We start from the raw sequence: 25,013 nt of genomic DNA on the forward strand, positions 1-25,013 counted from the left end.
ATTAAATCTCAAACAGGTTACACGGGATGACGGTGAGAGAGAAAGCAAACCATAGGGTTTTTAAAAAATACAGGATGGAAGTCTGAGGTATGACAGAGATGCAAAGACGTGAAAAGAGAGAATACTGAAGATACGGAGATGACAAACTGACAGATAGTTAAAGGAAGAGAGGAAGTCGAAGTATGTGCATGGAAAAGAGAGGCATTTGTTACCTGGTTGTAAACCACTGTGCTGCACATAAATCCCATTACTTTGGGAAGAGCATTGGCTGATCCCTCCGTTACCGTCACCCACGCATCCCCAGGAAATTGAAGCTATAATTCTCAAATCCTCTGTTCCTCCCCATTGCCTAACTCTCACTTTTCTTTGTCTTCTCTCCATTTTCACCGCTTTTTTTTTTCTGCGGCTTAAATATTTAATTAGTTTGTTTATTTGTTTTGCAAATTAATGATAGATCCCATCAACAGTCTGCAGAAAATGTTGTGAACTGAGATTAAAAAGTGAATAGGCTAGACCTTAAGCAGAAATAACTTTGCAATGTAGATGGATAAATGTTATAATTGTTATACCATCACTGGATTGAATGGCACTGTGATGGACTGATAACCTGTCTATTGTGTACCCCAGCTCTCGGCCCATTAAACCTCAGATAGACTCAGGCCCTTGAATTGAAAAAGAGGTTAAATGGATGGATTGATAGATTGATGGATTTAAGTGATTTTTACACCCAGACAGAATAAATCACCAACTGTCGTCTTTGGATGGGTTCAGTCCTATATATATTCTGGTTGATGACTTAACTCTTTAAAGGCTGTGGGACATTGGGGTAACAACAGAGCAGGAAGAAACTCTTAACATGTGCCTTATAGAGCTACCGTATAGACCAGGGGTCTGCAGCCTTTAACACCCAAAGAGCCACTTGGACCCGGTTTCCACGCAAAAGAAAACACTGGGAGCCGCAAATACTTTTTGACATCTAAAATGAAGATAACGCTGTATATACTGTTTTTTGTTTTTTTTTTACCTTTATGCTTTGTGTGAACAACTAAAGTAAGTAATTAAAGTTTATTTATTAAGCGCTTTTCACAGACAGGCAGTCACAAAGTGCTGTACTCAAAGATTAAAATAAACAATACAATCAATAGACATTATACACAATGTAAAAGATCAAGTGTAAATAATGTAAAGAATATAAAATACGTAGATCAACAAAAGGCTTGCTTGAAAATAAAAGTTTTTAACTGCTTTTTAAAAGAATCCACAGAGCAACTAAGGTGTGTTGCTTATGAACTCCATGAAGTGCTAAAGAGAAAATTACATTTTATTTATGTAATTAACACATTTTGAACTCTAAAAGAAATATAACAAAAGGAAAGACACCCAGCTGAACTAAAATGATCCATGTAGCAAACAAAAACTGTTGTGAGCTGCCACCCTCATATCGCCTTTGGGCTTTTGGAGCCTTGACCTGACTTTTAAAAAATAATATGAAAAAAGCACTATGCTGCTGAAAAAAAAATAGATATTTGCAAAATTCTGCCTAAATATGTATTTTACCTGGTTAATGTGTGTGGCAGGGCGTGGTCTGCAGTGCCGCTGTATGGGAGTCGGACGCACCTGAGCGACACCCTCAATCACACCTCGCCGCCTTAAAGTCTGTGCCATCTATGCTGTTGTGTTGGTATGTGTCGGGCTGTGAGCTGAAAAGCTACAGCCGGCTGTATGCGTACAGCAACTGTGTGTGAAAAGTGGTCAATAAAGAGATGCTGAAAAGCATGTTCATGCAAACATCGTCGGGTCTGTCGTGATATGTTTACAATAACACTTATGGTCCCGAACCTCTGCGCACAGCGTCTGCAAATCGGGGCTTTCATCTTTACGCAGGACTGTAAGCTGTCGTGTGTGAGGCATGCGCGGTGTTTGTTTTTAACAAAGTTCATATAGAACTTATCGACTATGTCTGCCGACATAATGTGGATCCAAAGATCCATAACTGGCCTACCTGGGGTCGAAAGTCTTGATAAATGCACAGCGTTTCGGCGGGTATAGTGGCTTCCGCGAGTGTGACGCTCATTTTGAGCTATGGAAAAATTATAAGATATAATTTTATTTTTATATTTCAAAATCACAATAATCTTCCAATTTAGAACTACAAGTTAAAAAAAACTAAACACAAATAAAATACACTTCAGCTAAATACTTCTAATTTATTTCCCAAACCACCCGGAGCCGCAAAATAAAGACTAAAGAGCCGCTGGTTGCCGACCCCTGGTATAGACCCACTGTTTTATTTAAACCCAGTCTCTGGTCTACTTGACTTATGTTTTAACTATGTATGTCCTATCTATTAACCTAACCTACTATGTACAAACCCTACCTGGAGAAACGTGCAGACAGCTCAGACTTAATGATAAAATCAATTAGATCAGCATACAGTAGGGCTTTTCTACATTTCATCTCCAAAAAAACTTTATTTCACTGTAAATTAATTAAACAAACAGGCACATAACCAAGCATGAAAGCTTCCATTGAGGTTTGTTCAATGCTTAGAAGGGTTTGCAGGCCCACAGGGGTTTACTTTCCTAGTGCTGTGATTTGATACAATGGGAGTAGACAGTGCTATTTATGTGCTGATTGCAGCTGTTACACCAGTGAAATTTCTTGTCAGCTTTAGAGCCATCACTAGTGAGGTTAGCTAAAGAGATATCCCATTAGTGCGTGTGTGTGTGTGTGTGTGTGTACATGTGTGTGTGTGTGTACGTATGTGTGCTTGCTTGCACATTTTTGTTACCCATTAGAGTGGAAGAATGTTTGCGTTTGTGTGTAAAGCTCTGTGCACATTCTTGTATTAACAGAAACCTGCACCTGTAAACTTGTTTGTTAAAGCTCTGCACCACTTTCATTACGCCGATTGCAATCTGCTTAAAAATAAATAAATAAACAAAAATGAAAGAGAGATTAGATGAGAGGATGTAGTGCATAAAGTCTATTAGAATGAATTGCTTCCTGTACCCTATTGGTTTGGTCTCTTACTGAGGATTAACAGTCTCAGGTTGATAAAAGTTAATTCTAAATTCTTCTACTCCTTGTCCTCCAGAGCCCATTTAAAATTATGGCTGGAGAATTCTTAAATCAATTATGAGTCAATAGACAGATAGGTAGATTATTAAATATATTTATATTGAATAGCCTGAACATATTTTTTCAGCTTGAACATATTTTTTCATAGCATACAGTTCTTTTAGTCCCACAAAAATACATGAACGAATCATAAATCATAAATGATATGAATACGCACTATACAACAAATTCTGTCATGGCTTTGTCTTGATCAGGACCCACAATTACAATGGTATGTGAGACAAAGTACAAAGAAAAGTAAACTAGAAAAATATGGGTTAAAGATGATAAAGATGCCTCTTTTAAATGTCCACGTTCATAAGTGAACTCCGACAAAGGACAGCTTGATTTCGACAGATGAATACTTTTCTTTTTTCTTCTTTTTAAGTGGTGGAAGTATGAAAAGAAGTCATAGAAGTCAAAGCCTTTTCAGTTTTTCAAGGACCTTTTTGAAGTATTGCTAGTGGTGTTTTACGCAGATGACAGATTGCACATATTGCTGCTTATAATTAAACCCATACTATTGTGGATTCAATAAAACATCTATACGTTAAAAACCTCTAAGCCTCTTTCATAACTCATCATTAACCAGTGTGCTAATTAGTTATTGCAAAAAATATATATTAAGATCAAACATTGTTTACTTTTAATTTTATGTCTCCATATAGTAAAAAAGTATATAAAAGTCAACTTGTTGTATGTTTGTATGTGAAAAACCAGTTAAATACTTTTTTTTTTTCTTCTTTTTAAGCATTCACTTAGCCAGATAGTTTAAGGGAGAGTTACACAGATGATTTCCAGCCAGAGAGCTGTATTGTAACAACCAAAGATCAGTGACTTGTGACCACTGAGCAGCTCCAGTAAAGAAACTGTGGTTTGACTGTTTCGCCCCAGGCTGTTTTTACTGTAGTTGATGAGGGAGGTGAAAACCTTTCTATTCTAGTGTACCAAAAATATTTCTGCGGAAACTTGAAGGATTTAAATGGGTGACATTTTGGTCACAAGCTAATTTCTCTCAATGTTAACCTCCTGTCACCCCATCTACACCTTGTGGCAAGATATGCAAAAACCTATTACAAGATGTTGCAAATACTATTGCAGCCTACTAGAGCCATTTGAGTCTGCCCATATGGAAAAGATATATATAAATCTTATAAAGTTTGTATCTGTCTTGTATGAAACTTGTATGAAAAGCATACAAGAGTGAAAACACATATAAGATCCCTTGAAAAATTATATAATGAAACTTTTGTTTTTGTTTTGGATACTTACTAAAACAATATATGAAAGTAATGAGAAAGTGGCCACTTTCATGAGTAAATGATGTAAGCCTTATATGATTTATATATGATTTACTCATGAAAGTGGCCACTTTCATGAGTAAATCATATATGTTTTTACTATTTCTTTTCCATATGGGTGCTGCTTAGACTGCTTAGGTTTACACTGAACTAGAATATATAAGGAAACGTGTTTTGAACGTGAACTGTAAAAAAATCCATATTTGATGCTCCAAATAAGACTGTGGCTCCTGAGACTCCTTTTAAACTAAACAACACAGGAAGCCAAAATTGTTATGTACACAAAATTGACTAAATATCCATTTACTGGTTTTATATAACTCTAAATTCCCAACTTTGACCTGCTGAATAGCTGAATTTAAAAAATATGTTTATTGCAACTGATTTGAAAATATCAAATAAATATGAAACAAAATAAATGAAAAAGTGGTATAGGATATGCCATTTAAACTTTGCCTTAATGTTTCCATTTGATATTTGTGCAGACAGCTTTCTAAATAGCATGTGGAAACCACATGGATGTACGTCTCCAAACATCATTGTAGGTGGTTAATATCACATTTTTCATATTGTCCCCTCTTCAACTTTAGCCCCAGCTTTTACTCTGTTGTCTTTTACTCTTTTACACTTAGTTTTTCCCCGTCGTGTAGTATATGTCCCTATCCTCACTCCTCTGCCACTTTTTTTTTCCTTTGGAACATGCTGGGGTCCAATTGATTTCTTTCTGTGCCAACAGCATTTTTCAGCCTCTTTTGCAGTAGCATTACGGGTCATCTTGTACTTTTCTGTTAGGTCAGTCATAGGAAATGGAGGCAGTGACTAGGGGATGATATGAGAGCGGAACAGGGACCTGAATTACCTTTGGTACACTGATTAGTTTGTACAGAGAAAAGCTATATATTCAAAGACTCATGCTAAGACCCAGACAGCAAACAGACACTGAGATACAGGAACTGTAATGTTTTAATGTGTTGATTATCTTGCTATTTTTAAGTCTGGTGTTGGTAATGTTTTATGTCATTTCATGTATCGTGTCTATTCTTTTTATGTCTTTCACTATTTTATTATCCTTTAACTCAGCTATTGGTTGCACTTTATGACCTTGCACTGTCTCTTTCATTGTACTGCTCCATCTTGTTTTGAGTGCTTTTACATTTTGCAATTTTTTTCCATCACTTGGGCTCTGTGAAACAGAGTTACATTGCAGTGTATTTTAATATGGCTGAAAAGACAAAATAAAGTGAACTTGAACTCGAATGTGAGCTTGAAACAAGCACATATTTATACGTATTACGTATCTATTACAATTGCAGACAGAAGAAACTTTTAAAGACAGTAAAGTCATACCTTAAAAATGCTCATAATAGAAATATTCACAACTAAATTTTTTCGCTGAAAAAACATGTATTGTTCCCATTTAAACTACTTTTGTTTGTTTCTTTCCGTGTGTCTGTGCCCCACAGGTCCACCAATGATCCGACTGTCAGTGAATGATACAGTGGTGGTGGATCCTGGCCAGGATGTGCGCATAACCTGTGAGGTCACAGCAGGTTTCCCTCTCCCCATTGTGACATGGTCACGTTACCCTGGGCCTCTTCCCCTCAGTGCTCAAGTTCGAGGAGAATCATTGATTTTGAGAGCCGTCACACCAGCGGATGCAGGCTTCTACAACTGCACGGCAGTCAACAATGTGGGTAACCCTGCACGCAAGAACGTCAACCTCGTTGTGAGAAGTAAGTAATGTATTTGCACCTGTGAAAAGGGGTGATGCTTTTGCAAAAAAAAAATCTAGATTTGTGTTTTTTACAACCTTGGTATAAACTAGCTCCAGTTGCACAATTGCATCAAGATTGTTTTTCAATCGGAATTGCTGTTTAAAAGATTCAGAATTAGTCTGAATGTGTCAATGAGCCTTTTGGTGTTTTTTAAATATTGTCCAGTCCTCATGTATTTATTATTATTTCTTAAAAAAAATACAGCTATGTGACATTCCCATATGATAATTGTTAAATCTTTGCATAATTTAGGCTTCTCATTCACTGATTTTACAACTAAAAATCATGTTGCATTTAATTCTTTGGCTAGCCAGGGGTAGTTAAAATAGTTGACAAAGGCACAGTCAGGATCCTTTTCCCATTGAGAAGTCTTGTACAACTGATAATTGCTTTATGCAAAGTGTCTGTATAGTCCTCGTTAGCTTCATTTGTTGACATTTGTGAGTCTGCGCGTGCATGCGAGTGTGTGGAGCTAGCCGCTGATCTGTCATTAACGAAGCTGATGTGAATCTTGTCAGAATGGGCCGGTTAGAATACAGAATACTTCCATTCTCTCTCCCCTCTGGCTATTTTTAGCCCCTTTAATCATCTTTATTCACTCCAATTAGTTAGACTGGAGTGGAAGCAATTAGCAACAGTCTCTTCTGTTAGTTAGCACTGTGGAGAGCGTATGTTAGATGGGCTTCTCCTGTTAGCTTAATGGGCCTGAACACACTGTCACACCAGCGCAGGTGGCAAGATGCTGAAAGAGACATACATTCACGGTCAGTGAGTTCATAAAGGAAAAAGTCTGCAGGCAGGTAGGTAGACAAGTGCATCCAAATATTTAAGGAGTATACATGCACACACGCACTCACATTAATCAAGTAAAGTTGCAAGTTCATGTTAGCCATATGGTCACTGCTTCATATCCATGGCTCCACCCAAGTATCTTGTTAACAAGCTCAGAAGAGTTTAAATCAAGCTCTCCTCTCCTCCTTACCGCCTGTCTCTCCCCTTCGTGGGAAACAGAGAGCTATTTTGTATTCAACATGGAAATCTGTTGGGGAAACGGAGCCTTTGAAACTGAAAATTAAATGTGACAGTGTGAGAGTTACTCTTTGTCCTTGATTTTGTTTCCCCCCTCCTCCTTACCCCCCTGTTATTTTATTCTGTATTTGGCTCCTTTTGTCTTGGCTTCCTTCACAATTTGATTCTTCCTCTCTCACTCACTTTCTTTCTTCTCTAATTTCCTCTTTCCTTTGGTACAAGGCGACCATTTCATTTTTTTCTTTTTTCTTTTTTTTATTTTGTTAGTGGTGTTGGGGGTGGGGGCATTAACCATTCTTCTTCTCCTGCATTCTTCTGTTTAGTTTCTTTTTATTGAGTAGTATCAGTTCCTTCTTTTTGATCTCACAAATGTGTTTGTTTGATCTCACAAATCTGTTTGTTTTCTTAATTTTAATTTGTACACTTTACTATTCTGTACTGGAATGGAAAACAACCGTTCAAATAATTTGCCTTTCCTATGAAATTTTTGACTTTTGGCAAATCTGAACAACCAAATACTTGGTTCCTTTGTAAAGTGTGTCAATGAATAAAGGGGATGCAAAAAATGTTCACATACATGTCAAGAAGCATTTGCTATCTAAAAATAGTTTTATATGTCAAATCAAAACTCTCAGTTGAAAAAGAACAATAAATGAAAGTGGTATTTGTTGTTCTCCGGTCAGGGTGTGCGAGACGAAGATTAAGGCTTTTACATTAATTATAACTCTGCTTTAGTCAACTTCAACTTCCAGGTTAATTTCAGCTTGATATGAGGCAGAATTTATTAGGGAACTAATGACTGTAAGATGCAAAGTTCATCAGGCAGCAAAGCAACCCCAAACCAATTTTCCCACTCTCATGATTTACAGTTGGTATGATTCTCCTGACAGTACACAGAATTGCAAAGACAGACATGTTAGGTCAACCTGTAAGATTAGAAAAGCACTACATAAATGTGATTACTTTTTACATCTCTTAATGATTTCATTGAACAAATGATTGCATGAGCTAATTTTTTCATCTGGTTATGTTGAGGTATGCCCACTGTATCTCTGGGCACTCTCTCTACAGTGTCACCTTGATTAAATGTGCTAAAAATTAATGTATGTCCTTGGGTTGTGCTTTTTTGTTTTCCTAGGGACTATATATATAGTTTAACCGCAGAGAAACTCTAAATTAAGTAAAGACCAAGTGGAAATTAAAAGATAAATACGAGCATTTAGCAACTGTAGTAGTGGGAAAAAAAAAAACACAGACCTTGCCAGTGATGCCTAGTCATGCTTATCCCTTTTATTAATTTTTTTTGTATTATTATTTTAATTTTGTATTTTTTTTGTACATTTTTGTACCAAATGCCAAATTATAACAAATGTTTACATTTTGTTTCTTCTTTTTTCCCTCTCTACCACCACAAAAAGCAATGAGCAACCTCACCTTCCAAATTACACCAGACTCTAACAAGGACAGTGAAACCATTCAAATGGGTCGTGACCTTAAGCTCTCATGCCATGTTGATGCCACCCCCCAGGACAAGGTCAACTATACCTGGTACAAGAACGGGGCACCAGTCTTCAACTCAGATAGTCTGATTTTACTGCGCAGTGACCCAGACATGGCACCTGGCACCAGCAGTCTGGAGATTGTGGACATGAAATTCAGAGACTTGGCCACCTACAGCTGCATGGCTAGCTTTTCAGGCAGCACAGTGCGAGAGCTTCGTGTTGATGTCAACATTTCTCAAAACAGCGGTAAGAGTTTCCCCTTTTTCCTTGTTGTTCTTTGTCTCTGTCAGACTGAGGGAAATTGTATATTTGGTTTCTTTTTTTTTTTTTTTTTTGGATTGTCAGCTGCAGAGCTAACACAATCCCAACAACAAACAAACCAAGATATATAAAAAAAAAAAACACCCAGCACGCCCCTGCGGGCGGTTTATCCTTCAAGCTCGGGTCCTCTACCAGAGGCCTGGGAGCTTGAGGGTCCTGCGCAGTATCTTAGCTGTTCCCAGGACTGCGCTCTTCTGGACAGAGATCTCCGATGTTATTCCCGGGATCTGCTGGAGCCACTCGCCTAGCTTGGGAGTCACCGCACCTAGTGCTCCGATTACCACGGGGACCACCGATACCTTCACCCTCCACATCCTCTCGAGCTCTTCTCTGAGCCCTTGGTATTTCTCCAGCTTCTCGTGTTCCTTCTTCCTGATATTGCTGTCATTCGGAACCGCTACATCGATCACTACGGCCGTCTTCTTCTGTTTGTCTACTACCACTATGTCTGGTTGGTTAGCCACCACCATTTTGTCTGTCTGTATCTGGAAGTCCCACAGGATCTTAGCTCGGTCATTCTCCACCACCCTTGGGGGCATTTCCCATTTTGACCTCGGGACTTCCAGGTCATACTCGGCACAGATGTTCCTGTACACTATGCCGGCCACTTGGTTATGGCGTTCCATGTATGCCTTGCCTGCTAGCATCTTGCACCCTGCTGTTATGTGCTGGATTGTCTCTGGGGCATCTTTACACAGCCTGCACCTGGGGTCTTGCCTGGTGTGATAGACCCCAGCCTCTATGGATCTTGTACTCAGAGCTTGTTCTTGTGCTGCCATGATTAGTGCCTCTGTGCTATCTTTCAGTCCAGCTTTGTCCAGCCACTGGTAGGATTTCTGGATATCAGCCACCTCCTCTATCTGCCGGTGGTACATACCGTGCAGGGGCCTGTCCTTCCATGATGGTTCCTCGTCTCCCGCCTCTTTCTTGGGTTTCTGCTGCCTGAGGTATTCACTGAGCACGCTGTCAGTTGGGGCCATCTTCGTGATGTATTCTTGGATGTTCGTTGTCTCATCCTGGACTGTGGTGCTGACACTCACCAGTCCCCGACCCCCTTCCTTCCGCTTAGCGTACAGCCTCAGGGTGCTGGACTTGGGGTGAAACCCTCCATGCATGGTAAGGAGCTTTCTTGTCTTTATGTCAGTGGCTTCTATCTCCTCCTTTGGCCAGCCTATTACCCCAGCAGGGTACCTGATCACGGGCAGGGCGTATGTGTTGATGGCCCGGATCTTGTTCTTACCGTTCAACTGACTCCTCAGGACTTGCCTTACCCTCTGCAGGTACTTGGTGGTTGCAGCTTTCCTAACGGCCTCTTCATGGTTCCCATTCGCCTGCGGGATCCCCAGGTACTTGTAACTGTCCTCTATGTCTGCAATGTTGCCTTCTGGTAGTTCAATCCCCTCAGTTCTGACTACCTTCCCTCTCTTTGTTACCATCCGACTACACTTCTCCAGCCCGAATGACATTCCAATGTCATTGCTGTATAGCCTGGTAGGGTGGATCGGTGAATCGATGTCTCGTTCACTCTTGGCATACAGCTTGATGTCATCCATGTACAGGAGGTGGCTGACAACTGCTCCGTTCCGTAGTCGGTATCTGTAGCCAGTCTTGTTAATGATCTCACTGAGGGGGTTCAGGCCTATGCAGAACAGCAGTGGGGACAGAGCATCTCCTTGGTAGATCCTGCACTTGATGGTGACTTGTGCTATGGGCTTGGAGTTGGCCTCTAGTGTTGTACGCCACATCCCCATTGAGTTCCTGATGAAGGCTCTTAGGGTCCCATTGATCTTGTACAATTCTAGGCATTCCAGTATCCAGCTGTGGGGCATTGAGTCATAGGCCTTCTTGTAATCAATCCAGGCAGTGCACAGGTTGGTTAGTCTGGTCTTGCAGTCTGCTCCATCTATATATATATATATATATATATATATATATATATATATATATATACATATATATATATATATATATATAATGATGGCTCAATAAATATTTGTTTATTAAGGCCACGAGCACATGCAGATTCAAATGGGTTACGGTTAGCTGTAAATCGCCCATGCATTTAATTAAGCTCTTGATCGTCATTAATAAATATGTATGGTGGCAACCACTTAATAGAGGTTAGGCAGTTGCTGTTTGTGGAATAAACAAACTTCTAAAACAGACATGTTTGAGTTGACTGATAAACTAATTGAACAAATGTTCAGGTACACAATGCTGCTTAACCTAAGCAGTGCATTTAGTATGTAAAAAAAAACAACAACAGATTTTCCTGAATCTAAAGGGGTGTAATTTTTCATGAATTATATGAACCTTAACACGATCTCATGCCAATGATTAAATATTCTAGCAATCTGTGTTTTTACATCATGTGACAGTGTTAAAACATAATAGCTTAGTGGTTTACCCATTCACCTAACAACTGAAAGATCCTAGGTTTGATTCCAGGAAATCCATTTGTGGTTGCACCAAGAAGGGCATCTCAAAATTACAAATTAAATATGCAGAGCTACCCGCTGTGCTGCAACCCCTTGTGAATAATGGAACAACTGAAAGTTAGCGTCTTCATTCAGACAGTTTCATATCCCATTTCTTCCCTCTCTACCTCTGCCTTGCACTGCTTGTTGCTTTGATGGTTCAGTTGTGTGTGTTCATGTATTCTTTCTTGTGTGATTTAAACCATAATATATACTTAATCCTAGTAATAATATTTTTTAATGTTCCCACATGTCATTAAAACTGTGCGATTGTCTAATAAAATCAGCTCTTTAAATGTCAGTGTCTGTCATACAATTTTATTGTCCATCTGTCTCTGTTTCCCTAGTTTTTGCCAGTTTATCCATTAGCACTATCTGATATTTTAAATCATGTTTGCCCTCTGACTTCTTGTTAATTCCGTTAATTAAGCTGAAATTTATTTTTGATCCAGAAAAAAAGGGCCAGTTTCTCATTAGCTTGGCAACAAGGACAAGGCTACTTTATTAACCTTAGAGCCCAAGGTTATGTATTTGTGCTTACACTTTTCTAATGTTACTGACTAAATTGGAGGATATTTTAAAGTGGAAACTTCAACAATAGCCAAGGGTTTAAGGAACTGTTATTCTTAATATATATATATATATATATATATATATATATATATATATATATATATATATATATATATATATATATATATATATATATTGTACTGTTATAACAATTTCTAAACAAATATTATTATATGCTCAGATTATATGGAAATGAGAAAAATTTAATTTACACTTTGTCTTACTTGCATTTTTTGTCTTTGCTTTCCCCCAGTCTCTCCTCCAGTGCTGACTGTTCCACCCGGACGTCAGGCTGTTAGTGTGCGAGAGGGAGGTAATGCCGAACTGGTGTGCTTAGTCGTAGATGGCAAACCACGTCCTCCTATACTGTGGTCACGGACAGAAAAGGACTTGCTAATGCCCTCGGGGAAGCCCACAGTGGAGACGCCTGATGGTCGCTTGAGGCTAAAGAACGTTAGCCGGGACATGATGGGGGCATACAGGTGCCAGACTGCTCCATACAATGGGCTTAACATTAAACGCAGAGAGGCACAGGTTCAACTCAATGTGCAGTGTAAGTATGGATCAGCATACTTTCAGTTCAACATCCAAAATCCTTTGGCTTAAGCTGAATACAGGTCTCTCAGATTAAGAACATATCCTGGTGTCAGTAAGTCTAGGTTAGTGTAAACTCTTTTCAAATACTTTTTTGGGTGCAGCTTGTGTACTATTAGGAAAATGCACGACAATACATGATAACACCAGCAAAAAATTTAATGATTCTAAAGGCATCACAGAAGCTAGGAGGGAAACTGGCTGTTTAACTTCAGAGTGCAAGGTGCCTAACTTATTGCATCTTACACATTTTACATTTCCTGCAATCAATCGACCAAAGTTTTCAGTTACAATCAAAGAAATAATTTCATAATCCATTTCTAAATTTCTAAATTTGCTTACTTACAAAGAATTGAACAGTCTTTCACTTTTAGTAGAAGGTTGAATTGAATGGAAAGAGACAGAGAATTATTCTATGCTTGACTGTGGGGATAGTCTTATTTGGGTCATATTCAGCATTTGGTTTCCTACCGCCAATGCGGCAATTTGATGTTAAAGAGCTTGATTTTGTTGTCATCTGACCGCAACCTTCTCCTGTTAGTTAGATGTTCACTAGCAAACTTGAGGAGGGAGCTACTACAAGATTGAAATCCTTTGGATCATTGACAAGCTCCTTCTGTGTTTATATTTCTTGGGTTTCTAAATAATCACACCAGTAGTTGTCATCCTCCCACCAAGGTTCTTGCTGATGTTCTTGTAGCTCATTCCAGCTTTGTCAGGGTCTACAATCTTGTTCTTTGACAGCTTTTTGGTCTTGTCCATTGTGGTGGGGAGGTTGGAACGGAAGAAATGAATTAACTGGACAGGTGCACGCTAATTTCTGGACTTTAGGTTAATATTGTCTCTCTGTCCATTAAAATGAACATACGGCAAAAATGAATGACTTTTTATTTCTTTGTAAGTGGGCAACCTCAAAATTTTAGCAGAGGATAAAAGTATTATGATCCCTTATAAGGGAGCATGTAGTAACTAAAGAGGGGAGAAAAAAAATGCTTGCTAATGGGCAGCGAGTGGAAAGACGTAGAGAAAAAATCATTTTGACAACTTTCCAACAGAGACCTGTTTCTGTAAATTAAAGAACATATCCTGGTTTTTAAAAAAAATTATTTTACTTTTCCATTAAATTTAAATAATCACTTTTCTTTCTCTCACCCTCACTGAAGTCATAACAGTTATACTTCACTAACAACTATGGACCCTATCAGCAGATAAGAAATTGTAAAAGGTGGAACTGAAAGCAAATGAGGACATACCTCTATTGCTCAGAGGCAGCTTTCACTAAACCTACTGCTTTCCCTTTGTGAACATTCGACTGAGGTCTGTCATTATAAAACTCCCAGAGGATCTACTTTGAGAGAGGAGAGGATGTGTCTTAGTAACGTAACGCATCATTTTGATACCTTTTTCCTTCCCATGAGGTTATCTTCTTCTACTTACTTTTACCATCCTGGAACTTTGACAGCCCTTATCAGTGCTAAGTCATGGAATGTGTGAGTATTACACATCAGCCTGCGTATGTGTAAAACTGAGCAAGCCTTTTGCAAAACTTTCAGCCCTTTAAAAGAATATCTCTTCTTCCTTTAACTACTTGAATAAAAACATAACTTTTATTTCTCATTTATGTTAATGTTGTAAGAGTTAGACACTGTGGAATTGTAGATATAGTATATAGCTTCTATATAAATATAGGTATATTAGGTATATACTAAAGAAACTGAGTATATTTTAACCAGTTGACTTAGACAATTGTTTTAAGTTGATACATAGATATATTTTTTTGCATGGTAGTCAATCTGTGAAGTGTTTGTTCCTTGACAGTGTTTGTTGTCAAGGAACATTGAAACATTGTAGAACTGAAAGCAAATTGTTTATTTCCATGGCTTCAATGATAGATTTAAAAAAAAAAAACTCTCACTATTTATTCTGTGAAAAAGTCAAAGGTTTTTTCTTTTCTTTATCTCTCCTAAAAGCTATATATTTATCAGGAAGTAAAGAACCAATTTCCCACCTATTTACTGACCTACCTGATAAATACAAGCCCAAATTAGAGCCCTCTCCTCTCCTCCCCTCTTCTCTGCAAGGCAGATTTACAGGGCTTACTAATGCAGGCAGGGTGCAAGGGCAACACTCTGTGAGCTCTGCTGTCTGCACTGGCCAACTCTGATTAATGGACCAGGTGGCCACCGCACTATGGACAGCGAAAGAAACGGAGCAACGAGACAGCTACATGAGCAGGAATAGGAGTGAGCATAACGGGGTTAAGAGAGAGCTTGAAACAGGAAAGCATGGATGGTGATGGGGGGGAAGGGGGGAAGAGAGGATGAGAAGGTGCTAACAAAGCGAGGGACTGGTTGGCAAATAGAGAAACAAGAACATATTTCAGTGCAGCCAATCAAATTGTGGAAAATAAATTTCCCACTTTTATTCAGCTGCCCCTTTGTCCCCTGACTTAATTTGTTTATTTTATCACGTTTCTTTGCTTTATTCTGTTTACCACTGTTGATTGATGGGAGGGAAGGATGGCATCATTTTTTAAGGCTGATGTAATTAAGTGGATAGGCAGATGCTTGCCACTGTTTCCACTCTTGCCTCTCCCATTCCCACTTTTGCCTTGTTTCACTTCCATACTTGCCCAGTGTTCCTTTTTTCCCTCCTGGAGAGGTGGCTGTTCTTCCTCATTGCCATTCTCATCATCATCAATCAGCTAACTGCTGGCCATGAGAGAAGACCTCTCTCTGTCTTGTCATTCTCTTTCTGCATCCTGCATTCTCTCATTCACTCCCCACCTCCCATACTCAATCACTGACTTCTCTCACTTTCACACTATCATTTGTCTTCCTCTTTGTCTTCTTCTTTAAGAGCGATCCTTTCTTCTCTCATCCCTCCTTACCCCTCATGCATGCTACCTTCCTCTCTCAGTCTCATGTAAATTGATTTTCTCTTTGTGCACTGTAAATGTTTGGCTTGGTCAGTGTTGCATTCCCGGATGAATTCATTTCGCATTCAATAAGATGGATAGCGATGGTGTGTTTACATGGATTATAGTCTTTTGACTATGAAACATTGCAACAGTGTGCTATGAGTCCTGAATGAGAAACAAATAAATGCAAAAGCAATGCTCTGGAGAATTTTGGGGGGGAAAAGTTTAATTAGAAAGTAAAATAACCACAAAAAGTGGAATCTACTTGAGAAGTTATTGAAATGAATATATTAGATGAGAGAGGGAACTGTGCTAGCTTAATGATTTCTAGATTGATTACATACCAACGTATAACTCACCTCTGTTTTCCTCCTTGCTTCTATTACCATTCCTCCACGTTTTGCCTTTTTTCTTTATCCTTCTTATCTATTTCCAAAGTCAGTAATCAGTATGCATATGTGCTGTAAGTAGGAGCAGGGTGTGTGACCATACACTAATCAATCCACTGGGATTACAGTATGACCTTTGACCACTTACACATCCCTCAGCGTCGCACATCATCACATAGCTGTGGGTGTAGGGAGTAGCTAAAACATTAGTTTTGAGAGATCAGAGAGGCAGTAATTGTAACAGAGTACACAACACTAAGTTAGCATTTGTGGGAAGAACTTTGGATACATGCTGGGAATCTTGACTATAAGCCAAAAGACAACCTAGTGGCTGAGACGTTAAATACTTTGGTGGTTTGCGATCTTTTTAGCATTCAGGTGCTTACTCACATTTCTTTGACTGGAGTGCTGGCATAGAATGGTAAACTGATTTCAAACAAGAATTTGGTTTGGCTGTGTATACCCGTCCGTAGCAAAATAAACAACAGCAACAAGAAAAAAAAACATATTATTGAAAGTTTTAGTCATAGTGAATTTAAATGTATTTTCTTCAGTTCTTTAGCTTTCAAGAATATGTATTAAATGGATAATGTGTTCAGGCAGCTTATAGCTCTCCACGTATCTATTCTGGCTTCTGATGTGTAAAATGCAGAAGCTGCTGAATCCTTAAACTTAAATTACATTAGTCTTTAAAAAGGTGTAACATCTGTGTGTAAATAAAACATTCCTTGCCTAGCATCTTTCTTTCAATTGAGTGCAACTCAGCGTAATCAATTAGTAATAGACATATATTATTAATTTAATTATTAACACTATTAACATTGACTTTATAAGACAGAAAAAGAAGAGAGTTTTTAACCATTATTTTTAATCTCTATATATAGCTATACTGTAGAGGCAGGTTTAGGTTTCTGTTTAATCATATTAACACCTCCATTGTCAGCCAACCAGAGATTTTGATATTGTATAAAACACAATAACAGGATCTCTGTTTCTCTTTCCCTCCCTGCTCCTTGCTTTACATTATCTTACCGTCTTTTTCTTCCCTCCATACTGCAGCTCATTCTGTCTGTCTAAATTACAGGCATAACATAGATTAGACTATAATTACACATCTGTGTCTGATAAACTTGATTCATAAGGGGCGCTAGTCATGCTGTATCACCTCTGGGCCTTAACACCAGATCTCATCAACGTTAGTACTGCAGTACCACCATTAGCATCTTGTCTATTATCTACATGATTAGCCAGGGGTGAACTAGCTGGCTGGTGATTTGTGGCACAGTAATTTGGCTGTGTTGTGTCTTGGCTGACCCCAGGGCAGCAGTGGCTAGTCAATCATTAACCACAAAGGCACACATCACTGTTGACAGGTTAATTACAACTGGTTAGGATAGGTTAGAAGCAGGGATGAGAGTGTGGCTCGAAACGCCTGATCCCTTGCGGCAATAACAGTTGTTTTGTGTTGGATGATTTGTCACAACACATTTTTTATAATGGTTTAAGGAAATCCACTTTGCAAAGAACATAAAGAAGTGAGACATGGATGACACTGTCTTTGCAGCCCATTTGGTACTACATGTCTAAGAAGAGTTTCTGAGATTAAAATGTGGGTTTTATGGAAATGTCTGTTTCAGTTTATCTTCATTCCCTTATGATGAAAACAATTTTTAACATTAGAAACCAGCTAGACCAAACTAATTTTCAAATGTTTATCTGCATTCATAATCACAAATTAAGTTACTGCACAGTTACTGAATATAAGTAAGAGAGAATAAAATAAGGATTCAGCTCTACATTAAAGAAGTACTTGTGCAAAAACCTAATAATGAGTATTAGACTTGCAATAACAGTGGCAAGGCTGTTTAAAAAATGCTACTGCTGCAATTGCATAAAAACAGAGTATAATATTCACTCTATTATTAAAACACAAGTGTTTATTTTTCTGCAGACCCTCCCATTCTGGACCCAGTCTTTCAAGATGTCCGTTCCAGGAACTATCAAATGGTAACCCTGAGATGTACAATCCTACGATCAAACCCTCCTCGTCTAACAGACATCCGCTGGTTCCGTAATGGTGACTTCATCCGTATGCCAATGCCAGACCTGAAGGAGACACCGGAGCTGAAGTTCAAACTGGAACCCACCAACAATGGCTCTTACGAGTGCCGAGTGAGCAATACTGAGGGAACATCAGCATGCACATTTAATGTCTCTGGTGAGTGTGCCATTAATGGGGAAAAAAAGTTGTAATCCTCTTATTATCAGTTTTATATTCCTGTACTCATGCACCTCCATATAAAGATTTATTTTTCCTTCTGTGTCATTCAGTAAATTTTTATAAAACATTATTGCTCTCTTGTTCTATATTGCTCTCTGTCATACAGCACAACCATACAATGCTGAGTTTTACTTTGATACACCCAACCCTGTCCGGATTCTGAAAGGAAACAACTATTCCTACAATTTGCAGTGGACACAAAAAGATCCCGATGCCACAGATCGCATCATAGGATACTGGATTAATGTTCGAAAGGTAAAGTTCTCCCAAATTTAATCCATCTATATAAATACATATATATATGTGTGTACTGTATGCCTATTTGCATGCCTCGTTACACACACATCCTGTGTGTAGTATCTTGTAATATTATTCGTGAGATCTTGACAAGAGGCAAGTGCAGTGGATTGACAAACACTAACTCACTGACTTTGTTTATCAAGCACTCATGAGACTGATTTGATTGGTCTAACTTTATCCAAGGCAAACTTTGGTCACCTGCCTTTGTAAAAATCACCTCGAAAGCTGACAGCTTGTATAGATAAAAAGCATACATACAGGACTGTAAGCAGTAAAGTTTACATTCTAAGTAAACATGGGGCTTTATGAGCTTGGGAAGTGTCAGAGTGTCAGGCATGTGTAGACAGTCAAAGCCACTCATTTCCTTTGACTCATGCAATCAACTTTACTTTTTAAGGATAATAGGATTGTATTGTGTGTATGTTTGTTTTTATAAAAAAAAAGTTTTGTATTAAACACATTTGTGTTTCCTTGCAGTGATATATCATTCTGAGGCAATTCCTAGGCAGGATTTATTAACCTTCTGGACTTTTTATTTTAGATTTGCCACATATATTTAATTTGCTGTCTGGATCTGAGTGCCAGACTAGTACTAATGTGTTTATTACCAATTCCACAATGAAAGGAATGCCATCTTTTAACCACATGAGTCGAGAGACAGTTAGCATTTTTTAAATCCATTTTCATGTTTTAGCTTGCCTTGACTTTCTATTGATGCCACTACATTTCTGGAACCCCGTGAAGGTTGTTAAATTAGTCTTGCAGTCACAAATTAGATTAAGCGTGTACTGAAGACGCTTTTAAAACTTCTTTCAACTCAATTTTGAGCCAAAACAAGGTGATGTTTTCACCATGATCTGATACACCACATTTATGTACGTTTACATAAACTCGTAGGCTTTATGACTGACCCTCGACGAACTCCAGTACTTTCGGAGCCCCTAATAGGACAATGATCTAAAATTAGGAACCTCTGTCCACAATAGTAGAGCACCCTGAGGCCATGTTCTTGTTATGTTTCAAGCATCTACTCGTATATTACTGGCCTTTGTCAGAAGACATGAAGGTAGTGGTGAATTATACACAACTGGCTGGGGTTGGGTATGGTGTGCATGCATGTGTGTGAGAGAGAGACACTTAAACAGAGGGAATGCGAGGACTGCCAGCTTGCTTTTGTGTGGATGAATAGTTAATTCCCCTCCTGCTTCAAGACTTGGCTGCTTACCTTATTAAATAAGGCTCTTCTGGGAGACAGAAAATGAGCACTAGTCTTCCTAAGATGCACATTAGATTGCATGCCTAAGCTCTCTGAAACCTCACTCTTCCTCCTTTGTTCCATTAACCTCTCCTGGTTGTCCTCGCCTTTTCTGCTATGTATCCTTATTTCACTTTAGTCTCTTACCTACTGTCCATCCCATTTCTTTCTCCCTTTGTGCCTTGGTCACACTTTTGCATTCAATCCTTCCAGCCCTCTCGGTCTCTCTCTCTCTCTCTCCCTCCCTCTCTCTCTCTCTCTCCCTCTCTCTCTCTCTCTCTCTCTCTCCGTAAACTCCAAACCTAATGGCATTTGATGTCGGGTGAACCATGGAAACCGGAATAGCGCTGATAAATAGTGGCTGCAAGTTCTTATGCCGACAGTGTTAAAATAATGAGTTGCATTAAGTGGCAGTTTAGGACTTCTTAAATGTTGTTAAGCTTTAATTGAATTTCAAGGTTTTTACCTGAATGTTTTTTTTAATGTGTTCATTAGAGAGTGAAAAGAGACAGAAAAATAAGGGAGGCGTGGAGGTTGTGAGCAAGAAAGTGAACGGAAGGGTGCGAATGGAGAGAAATACGATGCAAATTAAAGAAAAACATCAAATCTCACTGGCCCTCTCAACTATTAAATAGAGTACGAGAAAATTCAAATGTAATACCATCTCAATTTCACAACCCATCTATTTCTGAAACATTTTCTCCAGCTCATCCTTTTAACACCTTGGCACTCTATCTTTTTAGCACCTACAAAATGATATGGGGGTCTCATGAGAAACAAGCCGGTATAGAGGGGAATACAAGAGGACTCGGTTCGTGTAGAACAGCACTCTTCATCGCAGATCTGACTACATAACTATAACTTTTATACTTTTTGCTTCAGCTTGATTTTTTATTATGTGCAAATAGGTATGTTTTAAATGAGAGTTAATGCAGATTTATTCTGTTTTATGCCTGAAGAATATGAATGTATTTCATATTGGCATTAATATATTTACTCGTTTGAACAAGGAATGTCCTTGTGTGTATGCGTGCGTGTGTGTGTGTGTGTGTGTGTGTGTGTGTGTGTGTGTGTGTGTGTGTGTGTGTGTGTGTTCGCATGGCAGTTTATGTGGTTTACACCGTGACTCATTGGCAGGCTATGAAATCCTTGCTTACACGTCTTAATTTAGTTTCATTCTCCCTGCAGGGGGTTTCCCTGTGTTTGAATTAACAGTGTTGACAGGGCCTTTTTTTTAAAAACCTGTCCTCACTCCACTTTTCCTCGAGAGATAATAAATTAATATGTTAATAATTTTACCTTTTTACAGCAAGAGCGGCTGATTTACTTTTGTTTCTCAAGGCTTTGATATTATTTTGTCTCGCACACATAGAAAGCTCAGGGTTTATGTCATCAGAATTCATCTGTGATGCATGTGCACTTATGTGTTATGTAAATAAATATGATTCAAACCTAAGAGTGTCAAATTTGTAGAATTTCTTTGCTGAAAAGTAGTTACACATTATCAAAATCTAGAAATACACATAAACAACTGGGAAGAACAAGAAAGGTTTAACGTGCTGGTCATCAAACTTGAAATGGACATTCAGAAAGCTGCTTAGTAAACATGTCTTTAACTCTAAGAGAAAGTGAATCAGCCTTTTGCTTTGCTTCAGTTGCATATATCTGCATGCAGCTATGTTGAAGTTTTCAATTCAATTTAATTCATTTCAACCATCAACAATTTAGCGACAATTGGCAGCTCAAGACACTTTATTATGTATTGCAAAATAAAGTTCCTGCTATTGTATATTACAGATAAAAATCCCATTGATTAAAAATGTATCTTTGAACAAACACTTGACTACTGCGAAGAACAAAAAATAAATGATTATATGAAGAAAGGCAGCACTAGGTTCAGGACGTGGACCATCTGCAGTGACCTGTTGGAGTAAGGGGAAAGCAAAGAAAGGAAAGAAGAGCACAGAGAGAGCATTACATAGAGAGGTCTCCACTTAGAGGGATGAAGGCAGTGGTTGTCTGCAGCTGCCACAGCTATGGTGTTTCCAATTGATTGAAAAGTCGAGTTGGTGAAGTCTCCTTTGATCCACTCAAAACAGTCCTCTACCAACTGTACAAACGATGACTAGCTGACACTGGAGTCTCTCACTGCTTGTGTGCTGAAATATTTCACTGTGTGTGCTTACACTGAAGCTAGCTGATTGAACTCTTCATTTTATGATTTTTTCTGTAGACTTGTAAATCAAATTTATAAAACTCTGGTCTTTTTTCTGACTGACTCTAATCGATTTCCATTAACCTCGTATGCAATAACATGGCCTTGGTGAAGGTTTATGAATATCCTTATTACACTCACCTTACATACACTCACTGGACAGTTTATTAGGCACACCTTGCTTCAGAACTCCCTTAATTATTTAGGGCAAAGATTTAATAGGGTGCTGGAAACATTCCTCTGTGGTTTTGGTCCTATTCTATGCACGTGTTGAGGGTCACATATGGTAACAGACTCAATAAACTGATCTGCAAGGCCAGTAGTGTTGTGGGGATGGAGCTGGATTCCTTTAAGGTGGTGTTGGAGAGGCGGATCTTGTCCAAGATAAGGACAATGCTGGGCAATACCTCCCCCCCACTCCCTGATGAGGTAGCCAGTCACAGAAGCACGTTTAGTGAAAGATAGATTACCCAAAAAGATTGGATGTGTTTTATAATCACAGATGCTCTTCTGCATATCTTGGTTGTAAAGATTCGTTATTGTATTTATTGTTGCCTTTCTTACTGCCCCTATTGCTATAACTTCAATTGCCTTTCTTCCTGATTCTAAGGTTATCTTGAACATATCTACATTCCTCAGTCACCTGAGTTGCTGACATGTCATTAGCTGATTAGATATTTGTGATAACATAAAAATGAAAAGATGTTCTTAATAAAATAGGCTGGTTAGTGTATAGCATGTTTGCATTTTAAGAAAACATGTTATACTTGTTTTGAAGAAGATACAAAACCAGGAACGTTACACACATTCTCCCATTGTTTTGTTTTTTTACAGTCAGCATGACTTTAAAACTAATGTAAGGAAAATATCAACCTGGTAACCAAGAAACCTCTTTAGCCATCTTTAGATGGAAATTAGTCAGCTAACTCCCTTTTAACTTCTAAGTCCATTAAACTTCATAAATCCTGTTTCTCATGATGCCTGGATGTTAAACTTAATTGTTACACCTGGTAGAGCAGCCACGCTCATTTTATTTAAAATGAAAGAATTTAGACAGTTTTTAACTCTCAGTGATGTTGCAGTGTTTGTTTGACTTTGGAACCTGAAGAGGACCTGGAAACAGTTAATGACATCAGACTTAAAGAGCGAATAGTCTCTCTCTCACACTAGCCAACTCGTTTTATTGCCTAAGCCACGTTGACTGGTTTTGGTGCCTAAACCTCCATATACACTGGAAGCGATTTGCTCATTGCTGTGAATTGCTTTCAGTGTGTATGTTGCTTAAGCCTAAGAAAACATCAAGATCAAACCAAACAACACACAAAAATGAAGCTAAAGCCTAAAAGAAACCAAAGAAAGTGTAAAAATCATGAATTCAGTGTGTGATTCTGGTGACAAAGTGACTTACTCACATTTAGCTATTGCCAGAAATGAAATATAATTTATATTTGTATTCTTTCCATTTCTTTGTTTTTTTTTTTTATTCATTTTTATTCAAAAAAACCCTTTCCTGTCTGAATATTCTTCACCTGTTTTCTATATTGACCAGTCTAAACCCAAGTTGTGTGTGTTATATCACTGAAGTTGTTCAGCTAGTAGCAGATCTGCCTTCACATAATAACTATTCAGGTTCTTGCACTCTAAGATTTAGCCACACACAGTCACACAAAGTGTCTCTGTGCAAACACACAGTCCACATTACCATATATATGAGAGATGAAAAATATTCATGATGAATTAGAGTTGTACATTAAATCAAATATAGGAATAATTTATGTACATAACTAGCCCAACAAGGCAGATACACACGTATGTTTGCACACAGATAGACCACATAGGCCTTTGTAAGCATAACTTTTCAATAGACAGAGTGCAAAGAAATGCATCAAGTATCAGTAAATTGCTGGATCAGTCATAAAAGAGAACCATTAACAGACGATAATAGAAAAATTAACCTTAGCACAAGGCTGCCTCGCCGTATGCTGTCAGTCCACATTTCTGTCATTTACAGATCACTCTGCCTCCACGGTCCTATTTCATAGCACAAGTTCTCCTGCTCTTGCCCTCTTTTACACATTATTTGTCTTGTTGTGTCTTTATTAAAAGTCCGATGGCAATACAGATGAAAATGCTGTTTGGCTGAAAGTGTCTGTACAGCAGGCAATATGTCAGTCACACTCCTGTCTCATTCTGTTGTTCCCTTTGTACTATTTTTTTGTACTCTTACCCCTTTCCCCTTGCCTGTCACATAGACACACACAAATAAGCATAGCGACACTGACAATATGTCCTGCTGAGGAAAGCGGAGAAAGACAGAGGCAGGGTGAAACAGACTTCAACCTGTGGTAGGAGCAGCTGGTTTCTCCAAGTCACACTTCAGCACCTCATTGATCCAGTGGTCCTAGTTCCAAAGAGTGTATGTGCATGTGTGTTAAAGTCCCCTCATAGTTTTTCAGTATTAATCTCCAGCGCACTGCATGTGTGTGTACACACACATACACACTGCCCACTCATTAATAAAGGATAATATATTTCCAAAACTCAGGCAGATATTCACTCATCTCTTCTTGCTAACACACACTCTATACATTTTAAATGTGCATAACTTTTCTTTCCCGCTGTATTCCATATAAATATGCATATCTGATGTGTGAGCAGAGTGTAAATGTTTTTTATGGCTCAATATGAGCATAAGTTGGTGCTAAAAGGGTGCAATTCATAGTCTTCTGCATCATATAATAGTGTAAATGCTCCAGCAACGGAGCAAATATCTGAGGAAATCACTCGTCTGCAGTTGTAGATGCAGTTGATTACAATAAATAATAAGCAACAACAGCACCAAAAGAATGGACAAATGATATTCATATCATGCCCTACCTATAGTATTTGACAAGACTCGTTGCTTTTGGAGAAATTGAAGCCATAGACCATTTTTGGCCTAAAACTTTATTAGGCTGTATT

At 38.4% G+C, this 25,013-nt stretch overlaps 1 protein-coding gene across 4 annotated transcripts in view; it reads left to right on the forward strand.

The window, feature by feature from the left end:
* The window catches only part of mdga1 (MAM domain containing glycosylphosphatidylinositol anchor 1), a 196,246-nt gene that overhangs the window by 134,170 nt on the left and 37,063 nt on the right, over positions 1–25,013 (forward strand). For all 4 annotated transcript variants that reach the window (XM_085138178.1, XM_085138243.1, XM_085138290.1 and 1 more), the window contains 5 exons: positions 5,885–6,154; positions 8,644–8,973; positions 12,352–12,651; positions 17,953–18,219; positions 18,389–18,537. In XM_085138178.1, the coding sequence (XP_084994304.1) occupies positions 5,885–6,154; positions 8,644–8,973; positions 12,352–12,651; positions 17,953–18,219; positions 18,389–18,537 (1,316 nt within the window). The remainder of the gene's footprint in view (positions 1–5,884; positions 6,155–8,643; positions 8,974–12,351; positions 12,652–17,952; positions 18,220–18,388; positions 18,538–25,013) is intronic.

The sequence above is a fragment of the Neolamprologus multifasciatus genome, chromosome 1 (genome assembly GCF_963576455.1).
Source record: "Neolamprologus multifasciatus chromosome 1, fNeoMul1.2, whole genome shotgun sequence".
NCBI classification, from domain to species: domain Eukaryota; kingdom Metazoa; phylum Chordata; class Actinopteri; order Cichliformes; family Cichlidae; genus Neolamprologus; species Neolamprologus multifasciatus.